We start from the raw sequence: 25,646 nt of genomic DNA, 5'->3' as shown, positions 1-25,646 counted from the left end.
AAGCTCAGGAGACGTGTGTGTGGATTCAGGAGTGGGTCTGGGACGTGGGAGTTCATGCAAAAACCAAGTCTCCAGAACAGTCCGGTTGTGCAATCTCTCTTGGCTTGGCCATCCCTCGCTGCAGCTCCGGCGTGTGGCTGACGTTGGATGGAGCAGCACGAGCAGAGCCCCAGATATTTCCAGCATTGAGCACCCCCGGCTGCGCCGCACCTCCGGGAGATGCTCGGCTGCTTTCCATCCACCCGAGGTGGACGATGCCCCGACCCGTGGGGCAGAGGGGACAAGCAGGGTGCTCCCCATGCCCAGGGCAGTCGCTCCGCAGGGCTGTAGCACCCGTGGCCGGCGGGGAAGGATGCAACCCACACCCAACCACTCTTATCTTTCTAGCTGCGGGTTCAGCTGTCCAAGGCTGGTGTTTCCCAACCAAAGCATCGGTGCAGCAGAGCCGCAGCCCCTCGGACTGATTCCCCTCCTGGATTAACCCCGGGGATCCTGCCTGGCTCTCGTGAGTTTTTGACATGGTTTCATCATCAACGTGTAATTCCAAAGCCATAATGTATTTATGTGAACGCTGCCATGCTTGATGCTCCCCCCGACCAGTGCCGGGGCTGGGGCAGGGTAAGAGGACTGTGATGGTGGATGGTGCAACAGCATCTCCCTCTCCACGCTCCTCTGTGGACGTCTCTATCGCTCTTCTCATGTCCCTCTAATAAATCCAGGGGAAAAGAAGCTACTGATGCTCATCTCAGCTATTTGTGCCTCCCACCCTTTCCGATACGGCATCGGCAGAGTGACCGTCACCGAAAGCCGACTGCACCGAGCTGGGAGGGCGGCGAGGATGGTGGGGCTGCGCTTAGGGCTGCGCGTGGGATTTACAGGCTGTGGGGTCTGTGAAATGCTCTGTGGCCTCCATGAAATATCCTATGAGTTCCATGAAATACCCTATGGGCTCCATGAAATACCCTATGGGCTCCATGATATGTCCTTTGGGGCTGATGCTGTGCTCAGCTCCCCACCGGCTGCCCCCGTCCTCCCTCCCCGCACCCTTTTCGCTCCACCGAAGGAAGCTGACGGTTATTTTCCCCTGCTGCGTGTTTCTGGGCTCGCTCCTGTTTACAGAGATGGGAGTTAAAATAACTGATTGATGACTTTGTTCCATCCCAAACACTTTAGGGAGGTTTGGTGGTTTAGGAGGGCGAGCAGGGAGCTGGGATTTCGTTAAGCACTTGGCTCCCGGCACTTCTCCAGCCATGCTCCAGAGGTGGCTCATTTTTTTTTAAATCCTGTTTTGCTATCCCAGGAGCTGGACTGGCGATTTCCATGGTTTGAAGGAGAACTTGGAGATGTGGCGGGTCCCCGGGGTTCACTCTGAGCTCTGAACCACCAGCAAACCTCGCAGCCACCGCAATATTGTTTCGCTTAAGCCCTCCTCCATCGCTTCATCAGCACAAAATCGCACTCCAGCTGCCTAAAAGCTTTGGAAAAGAGCCCAAAAAATGAACTACTGGAGTTTGTTTTTATTGTGCAGATGAGGATTTACAGGCTGTGGCTGGGAGAAAAGGAGTGAGCGGACCTTTCCCCCCTGGAAGGATTTACTTAGGAGCTAAAGCCTCCACCGTGGCCGAGCGGTGCTCAGCTCCACGTACGTCGTTTATCAACCAGATGCAAAAAGCACCGCAGAGGGGGGGTGACATGAAAGCCAGGAGCCAGGGAAAGACTGATTTTAGCTCTGGAGATTGGGAAGGCTTTTTCTGGAGCGGTGAAAGAGCCGGGAGCTGGGCGAGAGCAAGCGGCTGCGGCCGTGCTGCTCGTGGGGCCCGGCCATGGGGCGAGCCCCCGAATGTCTGCTGGCGCCAGCACTGACCCCCCGGCATGTAAAATGGGGGGTGTCCCTGTTCTGTGATCACATCTGTCAAGGAAAAGGGGTTTTCCTAGTGCTTTTGCAGGGAACGGCTGTTATCCGAGTGCCCAGGGACTGTTACCTGCACCCCTGCATACAGCCCTGCGTCCAGACCCGCACCGCCTGGAGGGGGCTTCACCGGACACTGGGATATCCCGGACCGCCGAAGGGTCCTGCTGGGGTTTTCCTCCTGGATGCCGTGTCCATCCCTGCCGCCTCTCCTTCCCATCACAGCTTGGAAGAGCAGAGGTGGGAGATGCTCTGAGAGCACCAGAGGTGTCTCGATAGCAAATCCCTTTTTAATTACATTGCTGAGCTGGGGAAATTAAGGTAAGTATTCTGGCTCGTTTAGAAACTCTCTGCGAGATGGAGAAGGGCCATTATTTTCAAGCCCTCCCTGAGCAATGCACGTCCCAGCCTCTCCCTGCCCGGCGCCCGGAGCCTTCGCTCCTCGGGGAGGCTCGCAGGGCAGCACCGCGGTGCCACGTGCCGGTGCGACACCAATACTTGCCGGGAACATCCTGCGGGCAGATGCGGGCCAGCAGCAGGGCCTGAGTTATTGCACAACCTCGGATCGGTGCTGGAAACGCGGTCGCAGGACGTGACCGGGCGGGACGGGAACGCGGCCAGGTCCGAGCCGGGGCAGCACCTCAACGGGGGCATTTAAACCACGGAGGAAGAGCAGGAGCAGAGCTCCAACCCACAGCCCGCCGGCTGTTTGCTTTAGCTCTGGACAGGGTTTGGTGGACAAAGACCGTCCTGTGTCAAAGCGCGTGTTGCTTTGGGCAATTAATTGCTCCTGAAGAAATCTTTAATTTATTGCTCTTATTTACCGGCATTAACTTTGGGCTCGGATGCTCTCTGGGTTGTCCGTCCGTGCTGGTGGGGAGGGCAGCCTCCCGCCCGTGGGATGGCGGTCCCTGGTCTCATCTGTGCCTCTTCCTCCTCGATTTTTTTGTTGTAGACCATGTCAAGGTGGGCCAGTTTGCAGCTGATTTACACCAGCAAAGCACTGGCCAGTTTTTCTGAGAAAATGGCAAAATCCTGGGTGACCTGCAAGCGTGCTGGGGAGGGCTCGGGTCTTCCAGCACCCTGCGGTTCGTCTCCCTCCCGCTCTGCAGGGTTCCCGGCTGAGGTGCACCGCCGCACGTAGGCTGCGCGAGCCGGACCGGGGGATCCGGCGTTGGCAGCAGAACTGGAGCATCAGGTTAAAAGCTGCTTTTTAGTGCGGATGAGGGATGGGCAGAAAACGTGCAAGGGATGGAACTGGGCGAGCGGCAGGCACTCCTCGTTAAACCATGCGTGAATTTATTTCAGGTTAATTATTGCACTGAGCAACATGGAGCTGAGTCTGGGCTGGGGTAATCGGGGCCGATCCGCCTCCGGGTTTCGGCTCTGAGAGAGTTTGCCAGTATCCATGCTGGCAAAAGGGGGCATGGAAATGCCTTTCCTTCCCGGAGCGCCTGTGGTCATGGGGGCAACCGGAGCTGTAAAATATCTCACGACCTCATGCATCGTGCCGAGGGCGTGCTCAGAAAAGCTGGTTTCTGCCGAGCTAATTTTGGCGCTGCCGGGATTCCCCCTGGGGCGGTCGTGGCCGTATCAGCTTTCGCTGGAGGGTAAACGCGCGGGCAGAGGTGTTTCGCTGGAGGGTGAACGTGGGGGCCAAGTGCTGCCAAAGGGAAGGGCTGGCAGCCGCCCGGGGTGAGCACCTTGGAGCAGCGGAGATGAAAACTGCTGGGAGCAGGCTGGGGAGGCAGCAGGGGAGGTAAGCCCTTCCCCAGGGAAACTTGATGCAATGCTCCCGGCACCGGATCGAGCTCTGCCTCCCAGAAACGCCCCCCCGGGAGCCCAAATCCATCGGGGGTTGATGTCAGCACCGATGCTCATCCCGAGGGACACCGGGGTCCCACAGTCCCAGGGCTTGGCTCAGAGCAGGTTTCTTGCAGGAGGGTAGAAACAGGGTGAGAGAGCAGAAATTATATTCCTCCGGCTCATTTAATTCAGCATTAATGGCAACTCTCCCTGCCAAGCCACTGATCCTGTCCCAAAAGGAGTTGTTTCTCCACTTGAAGATCACCCAAGGGTGTTTTTAAGGCTTGAAAACTGCTTGAAGATACCAAGCACAGGCGAAAGAGGTGCCGGGGGAGGTTTTCCCTGCTTCTCGCTCCTGCAAGCTCCGGGTAACGCTGCTGAGGGTCCCGCGGGGCTCTCAGCTTTCCCCACATCTCACCTCTCCCCCAGCGAAATGGAGGAAACCAGCCCTCGCGTCCAGCCTGTGTTTGGGAAGGAGCATCCAAAGGGATGCTGAAACATGGTCTCGGGCCACACAATCCAATTTGCGAGCATGGAGAGAGGAGGATATTTGATGTTTGAGCAATGCAATGGGCAGGTCCCAAAGGGAGGAAAAAAAAGCAGAGGATAAAAGAGGGCACGAAAGGCAAAGACAAGGAGAGCAACTAAAACCCATTCCAAAAACAAGGGCAAAATTGTTCACTTCCATGGGTTAGTCACAAGGAAAACATCGGGATTTCATAATTTCTTCCAGCTCAAGAAAAATACCCAGTTAGGACAGTGAAAGCCCTGGCCGGGTCGGTGCGTGCCGGAGCCGAAGGGGACCCACGGCCCCTCCATCGACCCCCTGGGTGATTTTCCTGGTTTATTGGGGCCAGGAGCATCACGAGACTCAACACCAAAGCCCACCACGTTTTCTGGAGCTTCACCTCAGGGTTTGGTCCAGGGTGATAAATTCACCCTTCTCTCTTGCCTAGTTGAGAGATGGGGAAGGGAGATTTTGCCCTGGTTGAGATGTCCTGGTGAAAGACGGAGGAAAGACCCCGTGAGCTGTTGCTCCGCGTGGGAAGATGTAAATTTGGGGAACGTCTGGGAATGATGCTCTGGACATCTGGGCTCCCCTGCCAGTGGGGTCCTTGTCCTTTACACCATCCTGGCTGGGTACGTGACTTGGATGTCCAACCTGACTTGCTGGGCTCAGCAACACCAGGAGCACCAGCCAGGGTATTAAAACATGGGAATTGCAGTGGGTTTGAGCATCGAGAGCACATTTTTCTCAGCACCGCTGCCCGATGGTGTGATACCCCCCGGAGAAGGGCTTTTACCGGCGAGGGCTCCAGAAAGGCTCCGATATACGAAGCCAAATCAGAAACAGTGAGTTATTTCACCCAGGAAAGGCCCAAAGACGCAGTTTGAGCCCTGTGGGCAGCAGAGATCCCTCCCTCTGCTTTAAACAAGGACTTTTAGGAGGGAGACGGGATGACCCAGATTGTCCCCACGAGGGACAGCAATTATCGTCCCTCTTGGCAGGCTGGGCAGAGCGGCCGGGGCCGGGTGAGCAGGCAGAATGAGCCGGTTTATCCCCGGTGTCCGCTGAGCTTTGGTCCTCTGCCTTTTGCTGCAAAGATTTCCGGGAATTTAGGGTGATGCCCCATGAGGGCCGATGCCCAGCGTCCGTCCGGAGCGCGCAGCCGGAGGCGGCACTGCGCCGCACGCAGCCCCCATGCTGGTTTTTAATGAGAAGGCTGAAAACTGGGAGCTTCACAACTGCTTGACTTGTGAACTTTGGGTAAGAAGAGAAGCCGTTCCAGAGGTGAGCTCATTTCTAACCCCGGGAAATGACTTCATGGACGCTGGTATTTACTCACAAAAACATCGCATGTCAGATGTCCCTGACTAGACTTTCTGTTTCGAGTCCAGTATGAGACAAAAATTTCCTTGGACGAGCTGCTCCTGAGACAATTCAAGGCTTGGAGGAGGAGAAGAATATTGGAGGGGAAAAAAAAAAAATAATCAGCATTAAAACCTCTGAAATCATAAAGTTTTTCTGAGAAAAGGGGAACTTTTGGACAGCCAGCCCGGCAGAAGCATCACCTGGGGTGATGGTGCTGGGGGTGAGGGTGCGAGTGATGGGTGCTGCTGTGGGATGGCTCTGCTCAAAGAAGAGCCATCATTACCCCTCCGTAACGCCCAGCAGCAGGAGTTTCTCTAGGAGGTGAAAAGACAAGCTTTTCTCTCTTTTGTGAAGCCAAGATCCCGGCAGTGATTTATTAGGATAAACGGCAGCAGGTTCCCTGCCCCGCCTTCGCGCTAGGTTAATGGAAATTGTATCCCGTGCTGCTTTCCCTGCATGAGATCCCAATTTATATGGGATGTCTGATGGAAAAACACAGTGCTTGTACTGCTGGGCAAGGTCTGCTCATGAAAAAAATTGCCACTGGGGCTGTGCTACCTGTTGTGGCTTTTTAGTTTCTGGTTTTTCCAGCATCCTGGGATGATCTGCATGGATTTGGGGAGAAAAGTCCTGTTTTGGGGAGCGTGGAGATGCTCTGACTCGCTGTGACCCAGCGCTGGGCTGCAGCTCCAGGGATGTACTGGGGCAGCATCCCAAAAGGACGGGATTTCGGAAAGAGCCGAGCCGGGATGTATGGAAACAAGCCCTGCCTGCCAGCACTGTTTCCTAATCCTGGGGACCAAAACCCTCTGATGGTTAAACCAGCGTTCAGAGATTCGGCTGAAGGTTGCTGAGCAGACAACATCCAAGCTGACCTTTGAGGAGAGGAGCAAAAAAAAAAGAGAAAACACAAGGGGGTTACTGTGCAAGCGCCGGAGAAAAATAGTCATTTGAATAAGGGACCCCACCCTTAAAATAAGACTTATTGCTAAAGCATGCCCAGGACATTTCTGCGTGATGGCATGCTAAAAAAATCCTATCTGAACAGGGACCAAAGGCTTTGTTGTGGCATGAGCGAGGCTTACAGTTCCTAAGAAAAATCCTGTCCCTCTCTTGCATCATACAGTTGGGGATGGAGAGGACATTTCTAGAAAAAAAAGGCAGCCAGTCGGGACGGAGGACAAACAGGGAATACATTCCTGACTCGCTGTTTAATTGCTTTAGTGCAGGTGCAAAGAGCTAAATGAAAGGGAAAATAAGGGTGAGCATATGGGGCCGAATTAATCTCGGCTTTAAGCAGGAGCCTAACGCAAGAAGGCGGCTGCTGTAATAAACGGGCTTCCACCCAACTTCTTTGTGGTTTCTGTGCTTTTTTTTTTTTCCCCAGGGACCAGGCTTTTTCCCGCTGTGCCGGCGGGCGATGCTCCGGCCAGGTAAGGAGGTGACGGGGACGGTCCCCTCCTGCGTGCCAGGGGTGGCTGCTGCTCGCTGGGTACCTGCCCTCCCGCTCTGCCCGCGGTGGCTTTGGGGCCTCAGCCAGGCTCCGGCAGGATCGGGGGGCTGCTATCCCCATCCGGAGGGATATTGTTGGTGCCGGGGCTGCAGCTGTTAAGCAGCTTTGAAACTGGGTCTCGGCAGGAGAATGTCCCTTCGCTCCCAGCTTGTGAGACCACGTTTTGGGTGGAGGGTTGGCAGTGCCGGGGGGGGGTCTGCTTTTCTCTTTCCTCTCAGATGTAAGGGCATAAATTGCCCTCCCAGCCTGATCCCTTTTGGCGGTTGAATGCAGAAGTGAGGGAGGGTTTGGGGAGCCCCGATGGACGGTGATGTCTCAAGGGCTGACGTGGTCCAGCGCCTGCAGCATCTCCTGGGTCTCAGGAGCCGGTCCCTCTGCCACATAATTTGACTCTTAAACCCCCAAAGGGGAAAAAAATGCTCCTTTTTTGCTGGGCCCAGGAGCACTCCTGCAAGCGGAGCAGCCTCAAAGACGGTGCATCTTCCCCCCACTCAGAGCTCAGGCATTTCCTCCCGAAAATAAGTAGGAATAGGTTTAACGATGGAAAACCTCCTATCCCAGAAAGTGAACCTCGTCCTCTCGGGGAACAACGCAGAGCCACCGCCGCCAGCCCGGGACCTGCGGTCCCCCTGTACACCACGTACTTCTTAATTTAATAGACCGGGAGATGTGATGTACGTAATTAAAGTCCCCGCGATGCCCCTGGGAGCGTGCGTGCCGGCTTGGGGCTGGCCCTCTGTCATCCCCACAGCTCTTTTACTTTTGCTGGCCGGAGGAGCCGGGTGTCCTCGGTTTCCCTCCCTGCCCTTGCATTGCACATCAAATTTTTTAAGCCCTTGTGAGCTCTTTGTCTCTCCCAGGGTTTCGTGCCGCACATCGAAGCCCTCACTGCGTTACGCTGAAAGAAATACAAAAAGAACAAGGTGGGAACTGATAGAGCAGAGAGGAAAGAGTATCTTCATTAAAATGACCCAAGTTTCTCCTTATTAATTCCCTCCTTAGAGCATTTCCAGTCCAGGCACGTACCTGTGTTCATCCGTGGTGCTCCCACGGAGCTGTGTGGTCCAGGAGCATCGCTGGGGCGTGTGTGTGTGTGTGTCTGTGTATGCTGCGAGCCTCCCGGTTGTCTGAGCAACAGGACGTTCATCGCTAACTCGGGGATAATTAACTCATTTTTCTGTATTTATAGAAAACCAATGTGGGGAGTGTTGGCACTTATCCCTGATGGGGCCACGTTTGGCCACAACGTCTTGAATTTTGGTCATTTCTTGCAATTACGGCGGCTTTGTCATCATCCCCGCTGCCTGCTCATTAAGCCTGAAATCAGGCAGCTCGTTAAGCCCGCAAGGGCAGGGGTGCCGGCCCCTGCCTGGGGGTGAAACACCGGCAGCTGCCCGTGGGTGCCCACCTCGGCGTGCCCCGCTCCTGGTTTGCCAGTGCCGGGGATGTTTGCATCAGCGTTGCCATCTCCAGATCCCTGCATACGCCTGTGCTAAAAACAGCGTAGCTCCCGGCTCGGCCGCCGGCAAGGGGAAATTTTGCTGCTTCGAGGGGTTTTGTTGCAGGGCTGTGATGCAAAGAGACGCTGGAGCATCCTGACTCGGCACCGCGGCGGTGGGAGACCCGGGGGGGCCAAAACAAGGAGCATCTTCTCTTGGCATCAGGGCACGCGTGTGCCAGGTACGTTCCCATCAGCTGGGACAAATCCAGACCTCGACATGGGTTTCCCCTTGTTTTTCCCAGACAGCCAGCAAGCAGCTCGGTACTTTTTAACAGCTTTTTCTTTTTGCTGCTTGCTTCTTGGGTTGGTCTTTGGGGAGGGAAGGGGGGCGAAGGCAGCAAGGGAGCTGGCTCGCAGGGGCTCGGGGTGCGGGTGGTGGGGCTGGAGAAGGGCGGCTTGCTGCAAGGTGTCGGCATCTCCATCCCACAGAGCTGGGGAGACAGATTTGATCTCTGCTGCTTGTGTTATTTGTGCGAAGGTGGGGAATGCTTTATTTTGGTGTCAGCGAACCGGAAAGTGCTTGAAATGGTAAGAGACATCCCCGACCTGCGGCTGGGACTGTTAGCAGCTCGTATCCCCGAGAGTTGGAAGCATTTGCCCTTGAAACGTGAGTTGTCCCCAAGCTGGTCATGCTCGGGCAAAAAGGGCAATTAAATCAGGCCGGGGGGGTCCAGCACGCTGCTCATCACCCCCGAGCCACCCCCCGCGTGGGTGGTGTTTCTACCTTCACCTCCTGCTTCGCCTCCTGAAGGCAAAGGGACAGAGGTGTTGAGCTGGTGCTGCCCGGGTCCTGGGAAGGTCCAGGCTCCTAAATGCCACCGTGATCCTCTCCCAAGAGCCGCTGTCAGTCACTGGACAGCGTGGGATCCCCCTTCTCCCCTCCTGGCCACCCCCAGGTGCTCCCACCCACGGCCTCGGATCCAGAGCTGGAGATGGAGGAGGACCATTAAGGTTTAACACACTAATGGAAAGTGCCGGGGGGTTTCTAAAAAGCTGAGCCCTGCTGGCAAAGCCCCTTTGGAAGGACAAGTCCTTGAACCGAGCCCGGCTGCCTCGGCACAGGCTCAGCCAGCTCCAGTGTGACCCATTCCCGGCCGGGCGCTGGCGGGCAGCGGCTCGTCCCGTGGTTCTGGCCACCGCTCCCGCTTCCCAGCTGCTCAACCGTCTTGCAAAGAGCTAAAAATATATGGCTGTGTGAGCGATCTCTATAGCTACAGCAGGGATTAGCCAAAGAGGGCAGCCGGGCAGTGTCACCGCGATCGGGAGGTGCGGCGGCTCGGCAAAGCGGGCAACGCAGAGGGGACAGGGACAGGCCGGGACCGGCAGGTTGCTGCTGGTGCCTCCGGTGCAGATCCCACCATTTCCCCATTTCTCCTTACACTGAAGCTGCAGCACGCGACACAGCCCCCAAGAGGGGGGTTCACTTTGCCGCTTGCGTTTCGGCAGGGGATGAGCGACGAGCAGCTCCCCGCAGCTCCCCGCTGCCCCGCCGCGGAGGGGGACGCCAACGCCTCGGCCTCTGGCTGCCCTGAGCACTGGGTCGAGCCCCGGTTCACGCAAGCGGCGAGGGTCCGCGTGATCATCACAGCCATCTTCTTCTTGCTGGCGGCGGGCAGCAACGCGGCGGTGCTCGGCAGCCTGCTGAGGAAGAGGAGGAAATCCCACGTGCGGCCGCTGATCCTCAGCCTGGCGCTGGCCGACCTGCTGGTGACGGTGGCGGTGATGCCCCTGGACGCAGCGTGGAACGTGACGGTGCAATGGTATGGAGGGGACATCTCCTGCAAGCTCCTCAACTTTCTCAAGCTCTTTGCCATGTACGCGGCCGCCCTGGTGCTGGTGGTCATCAGCCTGGACCGGCACGCGGCCATCCTCCATCCCTTCTCCCGCGCTCGCCGCCGCAACGGACTGCTGCTCCGCGCCGCCTGGGCCGGCAGCGTGCTCCTGGCTTTGCCCCAGGTAGGGCTCGGTGCCCTCCCCGTGTGGTTTGCCCAGGCTGGGGTGGTTTTGGAAAAGGGCTTCCCCATCCCAGCAGCCCCAACAAGTCCATCCCAATCCACGGGCTCCACCACCACCGGATTGGCTTTGCTGAGCGAAGCCGTGTGGTTGCTGCGTTGGGTGCTCAGCGCTGACCGTCCTTATAGCACCCGTTCACTGCAACACCATCAGGGTGTTATGCTAAGGGCTGGGAAAAAATTGTGTCCGCTATTTTTTATTCCTCATGCACATGGTTGTCTTCTCCTAAAAATGCATCACTGCACCACTGCAAAACATGTTGGAGCAGATCAAGAGAAACCTGAGCAGTTCCTGACCAAAATAACATTTGGTATGGCCAGAAAATGGGATTTCACAGCCATCAGATCCCACCCATCCTGGCCATAGCCATGAGTGAGGTGCCCAGGGTGCCTCCCCCAGTCCAACAGTGGCCAGGAGGTGCTCCTCATGCACAGCCAGGAGCATCTGCAGGACGTGGTGCCCTGCTCCAAAGCCTCTCTGAGTTATTATTTGGTTCTCCATTTCAGCTTTTCCTTTTCCACCTGCACACTGTCCCGGGAGGGAACTTCACCCAGTGCGTTACTCACGGGAGCTTCCGAGCGCACTGGGAGGAAACCGCCTACAACATGTTCACCTTCACCACCCTCTACATCACCCCCCTGAGCGTCATGATCGTTTGCTACATCCGGATCATTTGGGAGATCAGTAAGCAGCTAAAGATCAATAAAGGTAAGCAGGTCCCAGCCCGTTAGTGTCCACCATGACTTTATGACTGAGCCTGCTCCAGCCTGGAGCGTTGTTGGGTCTGTCCCAACACCCTTCGAAGGGTAACCCAACTAAAGGATTTTACACAAACTTCTTGACCCTCCTCCTTGCTGTCTTCTGCTTCCCATGGGCCACGGACCAGGCCATGAGATGGTCTCCCCTCTCTGGCAGAAGCACAGTCATGGATGGTTATGTTCTCCTGGTTTTCTCCCATCTCCAGCTATCCTTTTGATTCTCCCTGGCAGGTTTGGTAAGAAATCAAAATGACCACATCTCCAGGGCACGCATGAAGACTCTCAAGATGACCATAGTGATTGTTGCCACCTTCATCATCTGCTGGACCCCATACTACCTCCTGGGCTTGTGGTACTGGTTCCAGCCAGCCATGATCGAGAAGATGCCAGAGTATGTCAACCACAGCTTCTTTCTCTTCGGCTTGCTGCACACCTGCACCGACCCTGTCATTTATGGACTGTACACCCCCTCCTTCCGGGAGGACGTGCAGTTGTGTCTCAGGGGCATTGAAACAGCCATTGCCAGGCACGAGAGACACAAACCCGTCTCCGTCTCGGAGAAGAACATCAAGGATGGTGCTGTAAATGGTGGGGTGGCATCAGGGGGCTCCAATGGGACAACTGTCAACACGGTCTGCTGAAGAGATGTCCCCACAAGGAGATGGGAGGCACAGCTCTGGGGGCTGCTTTGTCCCATAGGATCATTCTGGAGGCTGTCATAAGGAGGTTTGCCACCCAACTTTGGTGGGTGAGGGACTCTGGCCAGAAACTGGGAATGTGTCTCCTGCCTGTACTCAGGGTGACCATTTGGGGGTATTTATGGTTGTTATTCCATATTCTGGCAGCCCCGTGGCAACTAGAAAACCATCCTTTTTGTAGCCTACGCATGCTCTAGCCCTGATTCTGGGATCAAGCATCTGCCAGCATCGACCCCTGGGAGGAGACATGTTGGCTCCTCCATGGTCCAGGGCCACATCTCCCAGGGTGGCCAATGTATAAGTGCCCTTTGCACCTACACCGAAGTGCGGAGCTGCAGAGACGCACAGCGCTATGTGGTGTCACCCTGGGAGGCTGCAAAGGTGCCATCACAGGCTTTTACTCCATTTTCTCCACCCGCTGTAGGAAAGGCTCTCTGGAAATTTTGGCTCTCCTGACTCAGAGCCTCCCTGGTTCTCCCACGGCCATGTGTGAAGCCCTGGGAAGGATGTAGATATTTGGGGAGTGACTAATGAAGGACATCAGTCCCTCTGGGCTGCCTCCATGCTGGGGAGGGAGAAGGTGCTGCAGGGATGGAGGGGCTTGGGCAAGAGGGGTATGAAGAACTGCAGTGGGATGGGATGGGATGAGATGGGATGGGATGGGATAGGATGGGATGGGATGGGATGGGATGGGGTTTCTTCTCCCTTTTGGAGCCAGCCAGAAGGGAAAACAGTCCCTGCTGCCTTGTTCTGGCATGCAGTGTGAAGACATCCTTACATAGCAGCTCTTTGGGACACAGGGTTGACCAGGAGAGAGAGTGTTTGGGGTAACCAGAGAGTGAGAACCGGCACTGCCCAGCCCCTCTTGACTCTCTCCAGGGCACGAGCTGGCAGGGCTCAGACCACGCGCTGGGCTGTCCCCAGCAGCTGGCACGGGCTAATGGGAGCAAACCCCACATTTTCTCCTCTCTGTTTTCCCCCCTCTCGTTTATACACCTTTTCTTCACCTTAATGGCCGGACCCAACACCAGCATCTCAGCTCTGCCCCCAGCAGGGTGGGCGCAGCCAGGTGATGCCTGGGGTGTCCCGACGAGGAAGGTGATGGGAAGCACCTGTGGGTGAAGGGGCCCATCAGCACCCACCTGGCACCCATGGGTGCTGATGGTCTTTGGCTGCACTGCGAGGGGAAGGGAGGCTGCTGGAGGGGATCAGCTGAGCTGTGGTGAGTGAAACGGGTTTTTTTGCTTTTTGCCAAATGTGCCTGAAGTTGCTTGTGAAGGTGGAAACCTCTTCTCTGGGTGTGGGTTTATTGAAGGAGGTGGCTTTATTGAACTGTGGTGTTCCCTTTCATGCAACTAGAAGTAGTAGATTGTTTATTTGTTCGTTATGTGCTGATTGTTGTTAAATGCAGTTTTTGCTTTTGAAGAGAAATTTAGTTTTGAGCCACGTGGGGGTTTTTTTTTTTTGGTTTGTGAAATCTTTGGGCAGCTCAGGAGCTCTGGACTTCAGAGGAGGCAGCTCCATGGGCATTTCTGTGACCGCTGCAGCTTTGAATGAGCATCTGGAGTTTATCAATCAGGATGAAAGAGCTTTGTTTTAAAAACAATTCTTAACCTGATGTGGCTGCGTGTGTAGGGAAGCTGGGAGATGCCTCCCCCCAAGAAATCTCCTTTGGGTGCCGAGGGGGTCCCTGTCTCCAAGAGGGGATGGATCCCCAACGGTCAGAAAGGATCTGGACAGCCTCCCAGTGCCCCAGCTAACAAATTATTAAAATTAGAGAGGCGGCAAGTGGTGTTTGTAGGTTGGAGGTGGCAAGTGGTGTTTGTAGGTTGGCTGAGGCTGGGCAGTGAGGCTATGGGAAGCCACGGTGCTCAGGGTGATGCCAAGCTGTGGACGGGTGTCGAGCACTTGCCTTTCCCCATGCTAACTATCATTTATGCTAAACATGCTGCCCAAAGGAGAAAAAAATTCAATTAGAGCTGCAGGAGCCCAGACCGGCTGGTGGGGATTAGTGTGAGTCCTTTAGGAAGCATCCAAACTCCAATGAGATGCGTAATCGCCGTTTGGCTTTCCTGGGCTCGTTCTGCTCAAGGTTAATTACGCAACGCTAATGGGAGCAGGGCTCGCTGCTGCCAGGCTGGCGGGGCTCGACCAGTGGAAATAAGCGTTTCTTGTAAGGTGATGGGAATGACTTGTGGTAGGGGAAGCTAATTTGTTCCTCAGACACTCATTTGGTCTGACTGTTTATATTACTGATGATGGCTAATGGGAGGCAGACCTTGAAGGTGTGTTGGTTTCCTGGCAAGCCTTAAATAAGCAGGAAAGTGTCTTTAATCTCCTAAGAACATTCTTCATCTGCTGAGTGGGAGAGAACAGGTCCAGCATTGCTCACACGCTTTAGGCCATTTGTTCCCTCTTGTACAGCGGCAGGAGAGCTCGGAGATCTTCCCTGAGGAGCAAGAAGCATTTTTTCCCCTGTGGGAGGGACCCACCACCTTTACATCCCATGGTGAGAGGTCAGAAACAGGTTTGACTTTAGATGAAGAGTAGGAAAATCGGGATGCTGGCAAGGATACGTACCTTGGTCCTTGGGGAAGCACGGCACATCCCTTGGGATGCTTGCAGGCACTCCAGCGCTGCTCCTTCTGCCCGCCTCTTGATACCTTCCCTCCCGTTGCTGGTGCTCGAGGCTGACATTTTGGGAAGCCCAGAGCGTGGGCAAGGTGCCCAAAGTGACAGCTTTCATGGTAGAAGGAAAATGTCACTAGAAGAGCGTGCTGGCAAGCCGTGCGCCCAACGCGCGGGGGAAGGGGGAGCGAGCAGGCGGGCAGCACCTCGCCGGGGGAGCTGGGGCAGCCCCCGGGTCACTGGGGATCGACCCGGGTCTGCGTCCTGCCAGAGGTGGACCACAGCCCAGGCCTGGTTTGAATGTCCCTGCATTTCTGATTCTGCATTTCTTAAATCCGTTTGTACCTTAGGAGAGCAAAAGATTTTTGCATCGCTCATCAGGAACGCGAAACCCGGAGCCCGGCTCCTCTCCGCCCCGGGGGTGATCCTGCTTTCTGCCGTGGTTCCCTCTCTCCCACGTTGCCTCAAACCCTGGTCTCCAGCAGCACCTGCCCTCCTCCTCAGCTGGCTCCTGAGATCTCTCCACATATATATTTATTATCTATTTCCCCTTACGGAAGGAAAATTCTCCCACTTCCCCAAAATCTGCCCATTCCGCCCGGGAAACACCAGCTGCCACGCTTCTCCTTGCAGTCACAGCAGGGTCGGATCTGTCTGACTCGGTTATAGTTCGTTAATATTCACCGCAGTAATGTAACGAACGTATTAATAAGCACAGATAGCTCTAAATTTTACAACTCCTCGACCTCACCCTGGGCTGCCTGCTTCAGACACAGCGGTCCTTTGTTCGGGAGGAAATTCTGATTCATTCCCCATTAGCATTTTTATAGTACTGTGCATGTTCAAAGAGCCACGCAAGTGGCTTAAGAGGTTAACGCGAACCTTGGGTTAATTCATAATATTGTTAGTTACTCAGCACAATCCTCGCATGAATTCAGCTGACTGCACCTCGCCACGTTGGGAAACACATGCCGAAATCAGCAGGGAGCGCAGAAAACAAGCGTGGGAGTAGGATATTAAGTATTTTGCTGGCCCGCTAAGGTAGAATCTGAGCACCTTAAATGTGTTTATTTTCCCATTGCCTTTGAGGACAGCGTTACCCCGCTCCGCAGATGTAGGCGGCTGTGCCCAGCATCCCTGCAGGCCTGGGAGCGTGAGGGACGGGGCTACGAGCCCTCCGAGGGGCACTCGAGACGCCCCTACCTGCAGCCACCTCTTTCTCGTGGGTCTATTTAAACTGTTCAAAGCAGAAAAAGCCGATTTTTTTTCCTTTGATACCCGCTGATTCCATTGCAGCGCCGGACTGCGTGCGTCTGCCGTGAGAGCCCCCGCGATACTTTTCTCTCTGGGGATACAGCCTGGAGCAGCTGGTCAGCTCGGGAAGTAGCTCCCGACGCGGATGCTATTGCCCCACACTTGGGAAGAGAGCTCAGCTGAAGGGCTTAAAGCCAGATAAAAGCCCAGACATTAGGAGATAGTGCTGAAGGGCCACTATGCATTCATTCCTTTTGCTTACTCTTCAGAAACTTTCCTATGCAAAGAAACCCTAAGAAGAGAGCCTCAAAGCCCTGCTGCGTTCCTCCCCATCTGTTCCTTTCCGGAGTTCCGCAGACTCCGGGGTTTGTGCCTTCCCCCCCAGTGCCCACTGCCATCCATCCCACCACCTGCCTAACCTCCTCCTTTTCCAAAGGGCCCCCAACAGCCCATCTGTGCCAAAAGATGTTTCCTTTGCAGATGTACAAGCCTTTTAACACCACAAGACCCTTTAGGTGGCATCAGATACCTGTAGGTTTTCTGGCTGGTTTTAACCTAAACTGACACATATATGGCACAAGATTATATATAACATGCTGAGGTGGACCAGAAATGGGCAAATACTCCCAGGAACCCCATGCATGTCTCAAACCCCAAGTTCCTGCACTGGAATATCAAGGAGTAAACTACTATAAAGTAGTTGAATCTGTAGTGCAATAAATTGTTAGTTTATGTATATTTTAATTGCAAATCAACACTATAATTAGCACGTACATTTCTTGGGCTGAGGCAACGCCATGTGCTTTAACAGTGAGCATTATTAATGGACTGTAAAAGGCAATGGGGAATTGGATTATAATGTTCTCATTTTGCAAGCTGTATGGTGAATAAATAAATTTGTTCTGGCAGCAAAATTAACTGGAATAAATGCTTCTAGCTCCATCCACCAAGAAGAGGGGTTGCTGTAAATGAACTTGTTCTCAGCCTTGAGTTAGAAAACCCGATTACCAGGTCATTATTTCTGGCAATTAGGTACCAGAACAACATCAGAGAAAGAAGAGATTTTCTTTGAAATATTTAATGAGTAAGGTAGTAATCATAGACTCATTTGCTGGAAATATGTGATGAGATTTTTGTGTGTGTGGTTAGGGTTCACTGTGCAATGAAAATCCATGTTTATCAAGTCTACTACTAAAAGCTAGATCGCAAGCTTGAACTCTGGCACACATCTAGCTTTGCTTTGCCTAGAATCCCTGGGCTCTTCGTCAGGTTTATCCCATGCCTAGTCACTAATCAGAAGATAGTCCTTTGCTCCTTTTTCAGTTTCAGGTAGTTGTAGGTTGCTTTGTAACAACAGCAAATGCAAAGGACTTCGACAGGAGAGGGAGAGCGTTGCCCTGTTTGTTGCATGACTAACTTGTGCATAGCTATACGGGTGTTTTCAAACAAACCCCCACCTAATTCTGACCATAGAAAACTCAACCTCTCTGTGAGAACTTAGTGTAGACAGTCTATCTTACAAACATACTATATTGTCACGTGGAAGCCTAAGTGAAGTCTACGTGAAGTTAACTGTACTACAAATATTCACAGGTACAAAATACAACCCTACCAGTTCTGCTGCCATTTTACTCCATTTCTTAACAAGTGTTTCAGGAAATAGTTGGCACGTTACTGCTAGTCAGGCCATTTGTTCGTAAAGGGAGGCTGAAAACAATTCCATACAGGCAAAAATATCGCACCAGCTCCCAAAACCCAGGCAGCCCCAATCCCAAAAAGCCTGTCAGGGGGCAGCATAAGTGGAACCCTTCACCCTCCCCCTTCTTGGTGCAGAGAACAGAAATGGAAGGCAGTTTGATAGGAATGATCCTTGCTCAGTACTGATGCTGAAGGGCCCGAGTCTGTCTGATCTGCACACTAACCAAGGACGAGGTAGATCATGGCTCTGAGATGTTTTATGGGGGGAAAAAACCCACACTAGAAACATTTAACTTCTTCCATTTTGGTTGTTGTTTTATTTCTTGTTGTTTTCTTACAATCATTATGCTCAAATATAAAAGTTCCTGGCCAAAGTTAGTTTTAAAAGTGATCCCATCTGCATTGATACATGCTAAACATCACTAAATTCGGTTTCTGAAAACAAACTGGTAAGACTCCCTACAGACTGCTTTGCCTGACATACAGAAAAATCCTCCTTTCCAACTTGTGCAAATATTACCACCTCAGTTTGACAGAAAATAGTTACACCTGAGTGCTTCCACACTGAGTTTTCATTAATTTTAAATAACTTTTTCCCATGGACCCTTAACAATTCATTCACGCTAAGCTGCACCATTGTGATCCTTTTCAGCTGTACTGGGCATCCTCATGAATCATCAGAACACAGAAATAAGAATAAATGGAAAGATGCCATGAGGATAATATATTGGAGACAGAACTGGAAAGCTCCGGGCACCTTTATATTTCCAGAGCTCTGGAACAGATGCAGTGCATTGCAGATTGGCTATTATTAAGGCACGTGGTGAAAATAAGAGTTTATCATCTCGGGCAATTCATCTCTCCGAGTCAAACATTCTGTGCCAGTAGTAGACGAAGGTTGGCGAGTTGCTGGCCCCTATCACTATTAGCAGCAGCAGGTACAGCATCATCATGACGGCAAAACGGTGGGTGTAAAACCAGGAAGATTGACTAGAAGGCCTGAAAAGGGAAAAGTGCATGAATTCTGTCAGAGATGCACAAACACCTTGGCAAAGAGTATCTTAGGTTTTGTTATTTTAAATGGTTAAGCTAATGCAGTAAGACCAAAAAGTTGTTCCACAATCCCTGTAACTAAACAAAGCCCGTCTTCCTTATCCCTTTTCCCTAAGTCACCGTGCGCAGTCCTGTCCTTTCTCCCCATCTTCAGACCTTTCTCTGCGGTTGGAGCGGTAACTGCCTGGCCTGTACACGCACGTTGATTAGCTGGGTGAAGGTTGCCACTTAGGCTAGACAAGGGCAGAGTTAAGACTGCCCTGGTTTTAAGAGCTGCACTCGTCAGTGTTTCATTCTTTCTTTCCTGCCACAAACAGATTATCAGAGCTCTCAAAGATACTGAGTGCTTACAGGTCTGGTGAAAAAGCACGTTTAGCTGAGCCTGGGAGTGTCAAAGAGACAGAGGCAACATGACGGTCTAAGCCTGATTTCACAGGAAACAGACTAAAAACTTTCTTGCTTGTTTTCTGCTGTTTTTCAAAAATGAGATGTGCTTATCCGGCTGTCATAGCGTGCTCATCACTCTAGACAGCTGAACTCTTACCTCCTATGCTGTTTCTGTGAATATACTAGCAAGTATTTAACTCGTAAAAGCTGATTGTTTGTGACAACGAAGTATTTCTGTGGTACATCACCCCCTTCGCTGTTTTTCACTCTTGCTCTTTTTCTGTCTATTTCTTCTGAATCTGCATGGGAAGAGAAAAGAAATGGTCTTTTGGGGAACAGAAAAGCACAAAGAGATGCATAACTTCAAGTAACTATAAAAAAGTAAACAACCAACACCCACCCACCCCCCTACACATGAGTGGGAATGAGATAACCAAAGATCTAGTCTTGGTATTCCCCTGAATCCCTCGGTATCCAAGAATAGACTGAAAAGTTTGCTTGAGGCTATACCACTCCTAGGCATCCTTGGTATGGATGGCATTATGGCCCAGACCAGGGTGAAAAGGAGGTGGGTCTCCCACACAGTGCTTCAGGAGCTGCTAACATTAACAGGAAAGGAAAAGCAACGTCGAAGGACTGATTGAGCCCTGCAGGCAGGAAGCAGCCAAAGGAGAAGGACAATCTGAGCAGAGGCATCCTAGACATCTAACATAGCTCATTCTTGATACATCTGTGATGCTTCTGTTCCACCATCACAGGTGAAATGATCAGGCATTATGGAACATGATTTTATCATGCTACTGAAACTAGGAAAAACAAATGATGCCACCAAAGTATTTTCTACCCCTTAAATATACTATTTCAAGAGAAACTTCACAGACAACGAGGCTGTTGTGCATTTGTTGAGGCGTCAATCGGAAAAGTTTCTGCCAGTTTGCAGCCAGTTCCTGCTGAAGGGTATCCAACTCCATACACTGCACTGTTTATATGATAGCATATATGCACAAAGCTGAAATACGAGAAGTGCCAAGTAAGGGATGAACTACACGTAGTTATTATTGCAAGAGACTCACCTTTCTTTTTGACCTGACACTTTACATCTGGATGATCGATGATCTCGCAAACAGCTACGCAGCTAAGGATAGAGCCCAAGGCACTTCGCTGCCAACCGAGACCATGAGGGCTATAAAGGAGAGCCAGGCTCAGGTCACTGGTAAGATAGGTACCTTCACCAAACAGGGACGTCTGAAATGGAGCAGAAATACATCCTAAAATCCTGTAGCGCAAACTATGAACAACATAGAAGTTCTCTTTACTTTCAGACTGGTAGTTCTGTTTCTGAAGGTAAATTAAGAAAGGCTTTTCTGATCCGTGTTGGGTCCATGCACTGTTTTTGTCCTGGCACAACGTCCTCGGGGTGGGGCAGCTGCCCTCTCCCATCCCTCAAATTAGCTGCTTGGCACAGTCCTTGGTGTGGACAGATTCATGCTTTCCCGGATTTGGATTTAGTTTGCCAGCATAAGTATTTTATATCAACATGACTGCACTGCTGTTAGAGGCATTTCAATGATTTATTGACACTGCCGTCATTCAAATAATCCAACCTCCACAAACAAGACAAGACTTCACTTGCATTTAAATCCATGCTTTACTAGAAAAGAGGGAAGTACTTTTCAATTGTGAATTCCTTTCAAATCTAACTGTTTTAGTAACTTTGAATCAGGGGATTTGCCACCCTGGCTAAAATTATTAATCCGTAAGTCCACTGACCCTGATAAGCCATTACTCATACAGAATGGGGGGGGAAACATGGTCCAGGTTGACTGGAAGGTTAAGCAGCTGCTGTGACAAAGCTGCTTTAGAGATGACACACAAAGCCAGGAGTCCCAACTGCCTTTCTGCTGAAAACGGAAGAGGTGCAAATCTTACGGGATATCTATAACCAGGCCATTTAAAGAAGGCTCCATTTGCAGTAGCACCTACAACTTAGTTGATCTAAACATGAGGCCAGGCAGAGAGAATCTCTACGTTGCCTGGGCCACCATCCTCCTCCTCTGCGCAGAGGCTGTCAGATAGGCCAGTATTTTCAGAGGCATTACACTTCCTTACACAGAAGCAAAGGACAGACATAATCTGTCACACCGGAGAAAAGGGTTTCATGCCGCTTCTGGTTTTTACCCTCAGGCTGCACTAGAAAATCCAACACAACCATCCACCAAGGCCTACACTTAAGTGAAAACAGCAGCATAAGATCATCAGCACACTTCATACCCTTAAAGGAATTTGGGGCTATTTTTGAAAAGTGTCACTAGCTGCAGGTGACCAACAGAAAATGGTGCCAATACCAGGAGCCTCACCCTGTTCAAATGGCAGTGCAGGCCGTTGTGCAGTATGGAATGGAAGTTCTCCAGGCGGCTCCCGTGGAAGGCGTAGATGAGGTCCCGCTCTCCCTTGGTCTCGGCAAACTTGGTATTCATTTGATCGCAATACACGATCTCAAAGAGGTAGTCTGGAGCAGGAACCGCAGCCCCAGACATCCCTGTGAGTTCTTGGATCTTCTCGTACTTAAAACCAGGAAGGAATATAAATGTTGGTTTATGGGGTTAGATTACTCACTGGAAATTTTGCTTACTGTCCCTTAGTCTTTCACCTTGCTTTATGTTGCTTATTTTGATTAAGCTTTCTGTTAGAATTCAACACTGTCACAATTCAGAAGGAGTAAATGTACAGTGAGAATTCTGACTGTTCCTTGCTATCAAAGCTAAATCCTAATCCTTCTTTCCAAAAAAAAAAAACCACTTGAATTGTGATTATGATTTAATTGATGATGTAAGGACAACATCACAATTCTACCATGCCACTTTAGGTACTAAGACGATATAGTCATCAGCTGATCTTGGAAGAGGAAAAAAAGTGAAAACAGAAGTTTTCACTTCTGCTGCTAATCTCTACATCTTTCACTGCTGCTAATCTCTACAACTATTTTGATCCCTGTCACACAAGTTCCTCAGTGGCTCTCACCCTTTCCATTTCTGGGGCAGTATGCAGAAGCACAAAGTTGTCTTTCTCAGTGAGAAGCAGGACCTAGCTCCATGACACCTGAGCTGGACTATCTTAGTCTAGAACATGCAGGTACATGCTACGTTAATGGGAGTAACCAACTACAATCACGGCCCATCATCAACTACTGACAGTGATAACTATTTCTTCCAAGTAGTGTTCCTGAAAATTTTATTTAAAAAAAAAACAAACCCTATGTAAAATGCATTTACGTTGAACTGTCAAGCTCTCACAATAACCAACTATCTTCTGGCAGGAGGAAATACCTTCTGAAGTGCAAGTTTGCCTTAAAAGACAAATTCTAATCAAGACTTCCAGAATTCAAAACTTACCTCCTGTTTCTTAGTACTTTGTATCCTGAAGACCTTAGATGATAAAATCCAACTAAACAAATCCCAGGTCCTTTTCTCTGTGTTTGGAACAGACTCCAGAAGTTCCTTCAGGCTTGGCAGAGCGTTGGTATCTGCAAGCTAACAAGACAGGCATTTAGTACAAGCTCCTTCTTTTCATTATGATTAAACAGAGACCTCTAGTGAAAACAAAACAATATTTCACCCTAATAGGTTGTAAACTAAAAAACAGTTTCAGTTCTGAGATATAAACATTTGTATACAGTTTGTGGGAAAGTTTGTCACTTGTTCTAAGAGCAAATACCAGACAAGTTATAGAATATTTATATTTACCAAGAATACCTGTAACACATACAAGAATAGCCAAATTCCTGAATGAGAACAAGGGCAGCATCTGCAGCGGGACAGACACAGGGGGTGTTCAGGCCGTGTAAAATACAAACCCTCCAAAATTCATTCGAATTGCACGCAGGGCAAGCTCTTCTAACACTTCATCTCCCAACGCTGGATTTGGAAGTTTCCAAGGGTGGGTTTATTGGTCAGAATCCCAAATGTACTTTAAAACCTGGATTCCTTGACTGGATAAACAACCCACCCTGCTTTATTCGTAACCCTGAGGTGCCGCTGCCCTCACCTCGGAGGGCAACCTCGCCCGCTTCTCCCCCAGAACAGCCCAGGCAGGCTCGGCCTGGGCTCCCACATCCAACCAGCCCTTTCACGAGGCTGCTTCCTCACTCCGAAGCTAGAACACCGCGTTCCCGGTTCGGATATACACCCCCGGGCCGGCGGCACTGCCACTCACCAGCCCCTCGAAGTCCTTGGTGTCGCCGCCCGCGTAGCGGCCCGGGAAGGGCCTCAGCGCCGAGTCGCGCTTGTAGCTCTGCAGCGCGGCGGCGAAGAGGCTGCACCGCAGGTCGGCGGCCAGCGGGTCCCTCCCCGCCGCCTCCCTGACGCGGGAGGCCGCCTCGCCGGGGCCGGGCGGTGGCATGCCCGGCGGGGGCTGCCGAGCGGCGGCCGCTCCGAGGAGGCGAGAGCTCCCGCCCGGCCGGCGTCGCCCCTTCCGCCTCGCCGCCGGGGCCGCGGCCTGGCCCCGCCGCTCCGCCCCGCCGCCGGGCGGCCGCCTCCGCCCGCTCCGGCGCCGCAGTCCGCCCTCCCCGCGCCGCGCCGGGGCTTCCGTGCCGCGCAGGGCCGGGCCGCTGGGGCTGCGCCCGTTCCCCGGGGAGGAGGGAGGCGTGGGGGGGATGGCGCTTTCCCCTCGGGTAGAGACCTGGAGAGGGTTCGGGGCCGGGGGGGAAATGGCGCCTTACCCTCGGGTAGAGACCAGGAGAGGGGTACGGGGAAATGGCGCCTTCCCCTCAGGTAGAGACCGGGAGGGGATGCAGGGCGAGGCGGTAAATGGCGCCTTGCCCTCAGGAAAAGACCGGGATGAGGTACAGGGGGTAATGGCGTCGTCCCCCCAGGTAGAGACTGGGATGGGGGTACAGGGGGTAATGGCGCCTTGCCCTCAGGTAGAGACTGGGATGGGGGTACAGGGGGTAATGGCGTCTTCCCCTCAGGTAGAGACTGGGATGGGGGTACAGGGGGTAATGGCGCCTTGCCCTCAGGTAGAGACTGGAATGGGGGTACAGGGGGTAATGGCGTCTTCCCCTCAGGTAGAGACTGGGATGGGGGTACAGGGGGTAATGGCGTCTTCCCCTCAGGTAGAGACTGGGATGGGGGTACAGGGGGTAATGGCGCCTTGCCCTCAGGTAGAGACTGGAATGGGGGTACAGGGGGTAATGGCGTCTTCCCCTCAGGTAGAGACTGGGATGGGGGTACAGGGGGTAATGGCATCTTCCCCTCAGGTAGAGACTGGGATGGGGGTACAGGGGGGATGGCGCCTTCCCCTCAGCAGGTGATGGCCCGTGGGGCAGGGAGAACATGGAGGGGGAGCCCAGCTCTCCGTACCCACAACGCCTGCGCCTCGTGACCCCGAGGCGGGGAACAGCGGCTGGCGGGGATGGCAGCAGCGTGCTGGGATGGGAGTTGCAGCGTGGCCCTGTCAGACGGCTTGTGCCCCGTCCCCTGCACGGCGTCAGGAGGGTCCCAGGCCCTCGTCCCCGGCTGCTGGGGATGCAAACTCCCAGCTTGGGCATTGCATTCATGCGAAACAGCAATGATGATTAGCCAGAACAGCTAATCCAGGGAGACTGGATTAGCCCTCTCATCCAGGGAGACTGCTTTTTGGGTAAAATTTGCTGTTAAATAGCTCTGATTTTAATGGAGTGTTATGTGATAGTAAGTCAAAAGCACATAGATGCCATTACTCCTTAGCAGTTCCCTTTACCATCCAAGCTTGTAGCGAAGAATGAATCCAGGTTTGTTTGAGTCATCTCCCGCAGGCTGGTGTTGCAGAGTTAAGGGAGAGGAATTTACTTTTTAATTGAACCTCTTACCGGTGGTTTCACCAGGTTGTATTCACTACATTGCCTGAAATTGGGGCTTAATCTTCCTCTCTGAAATACTGGCACAGTGTTAGCGCTCTGAGGCATCTCTCTGGTTCCAAGATGTATTAGAAGTCACCATCGGCAGGATGGAGGTCTCCTCAACCCAAACTCTGTTGGTCTCCTGAGAGCAAGTTACTTAGACTGACCAATTTTGGAAATGTATAGCCATATTAGATGTCTTCTAACACCTTTCTTGGTTTCTTCATTCAGGAGGGAAATTGCACATATCCGTGGAGTAATTGATACAGGCACCACACGTAGACCATTGCAGGTGCTCGGAAAAATGTTAAGGTCACTTGTGGATACCTGTTACTGGTATCTCTCATCCTGCAACTGGATCTCCAAAGATTGTCTTGCTCCTTTTCTGAGCTGTAATTTGCAGCCTTACTCATAACGAACAGGAACACCAGTGGTATTAAATACCGTCTAAGGGGAAACTGATATCAAAGCAAACAAAATGTGAACTTCATTCCTAAGTGCAGAGTTCATATTCTTACTCACCCACTTGAATGGCTTGGGAGTATAAAGAGGCTTTGTAATTTTGGATAGAACTGAATAGATCATAGACTGTGCACAGTTACATTGAATTGAAAATGACTCCACAACGATGTATATAAATTGAATTGAGTTGTAGATTTGTTTACTTGCTTTTTACTGTT

The 25,646-nt window shown here is 52.3% G+C and overlaps 2 protein-coding genes across 2 annotated transcripts; one reads left to right on the top strand and one right to left on the bottom strand.

Moving 5' to 3' along the window:
• Window positions 1-10,051: 10,051 nt before the first annotated feature.
• LOC142086433 (gonadotropin-releasing hormone II receptor-like) lies at window positions 10,052-12,014 on the top strand. Its single transcript, XM_075159502.1, has 3 exons — window positions 10,052-10,558; window positions 11,122-11,323; window positions 11,605-12,014. Exons 1-3 carry the CDS (start codon window positions 10,052-10,054, stop codon window positions 12,012-12,014), a joined length of 1,119 nt encoding a protein of 372 aa, XP_075015603.1.
• Window positions 12,015-17,939: 5,925 nt separating this feature from the next.
• PARP16 (poly(ADP-ribose) polymerase family member 16) lies at window positions 17,940-23,570 on the bottom strand. The gene is made up of 6 exons (XM_075159784.1): window positions 23,304-23,570; window positions 22,484-22,621; window positions 21,449-21,655; window positions 20,165-20,336; window positions 19,249-19,390; window positions 17,940-18,650 (listed from the first exon to the last, which is right to left on the bottom strand). Exons 1-6 carry the CDS (start codon window positions 23,487-23,489, stop codon window positions 18,506-18,508), a joined length of 990 nt encoding a protein of 329 aa, XP_075015885.1. The 5' UTR covers window positions 23,490-23,570; the 3' UTR covers window positions 17,940-18,505.
• Between the last annotated feature and the right edge of the window lie 2,076 nt (window positions 23,571-25,646).

This window comes from Calonectris borealis, chromosome 11 (genome assembly GCF_964195595.1).
Source record: "Calonectris borealis chromosome 11, bCalBor7.hap1.2, whole genome shotgun sequence".
NCBI lineage: Eukaryota > Metazoa > Chordata > Aves > Procellariiformes > Procellariidae > Calonectris > Calonectris borealis.
The sequence above is the reverse complement of the archived record's forward strand: the minus strand, read 5'-3'. Positions and strand labels throughout refer to the sequence as shown.

Bases quoted from the DNA above. Each gene is read 5' to 3' on its own strand.
- PARP16 (XM_075159784.1), bottom strand. From the start codon at position 23,489: ATGCCACCGCCCGGCCCCGGCGAGGCGGCCTCCCGCGTCAGGGAGGCG. The intron at 20,337-21,448 runs GTGAGGCTCCTG...GCTCCATTTCAG, and splicing joins TGCACTGCCATTTGAACAGG to ACGTCCCTGTTTGGTGAAGG. The intron at 18,651-19,248 runs GTAAGAGTTCAG...TTCCCTTTTCAG, and splicing joins TCACAGAAACAGCATAGGAG to GCCTTCTAGTCAATCTTCCT.
- LOC142086433 (XM_075159502.1), top strand. From the start codon at position 10,052: ATGAGCGACGAGCAGCTCCCCGCAGCTCCCCGCTGCCCCGCCGCGGAG. The intron at 10,559-11,121 runs GTAGGGCTCGGT...TCTCCATTTCAG, and splicing joins TGCTCCTGGCTTTGCCCCAG to CTTTTCCTTTTCCACCTGCA. The intron at 11,324-11,604 runs GTAAGCAGGTCC...TCTCCCTGGCAG, and splicing joins GCAGCTAAAGATCAATAAAG to GTTTGGTAAGAAATCAAAAT.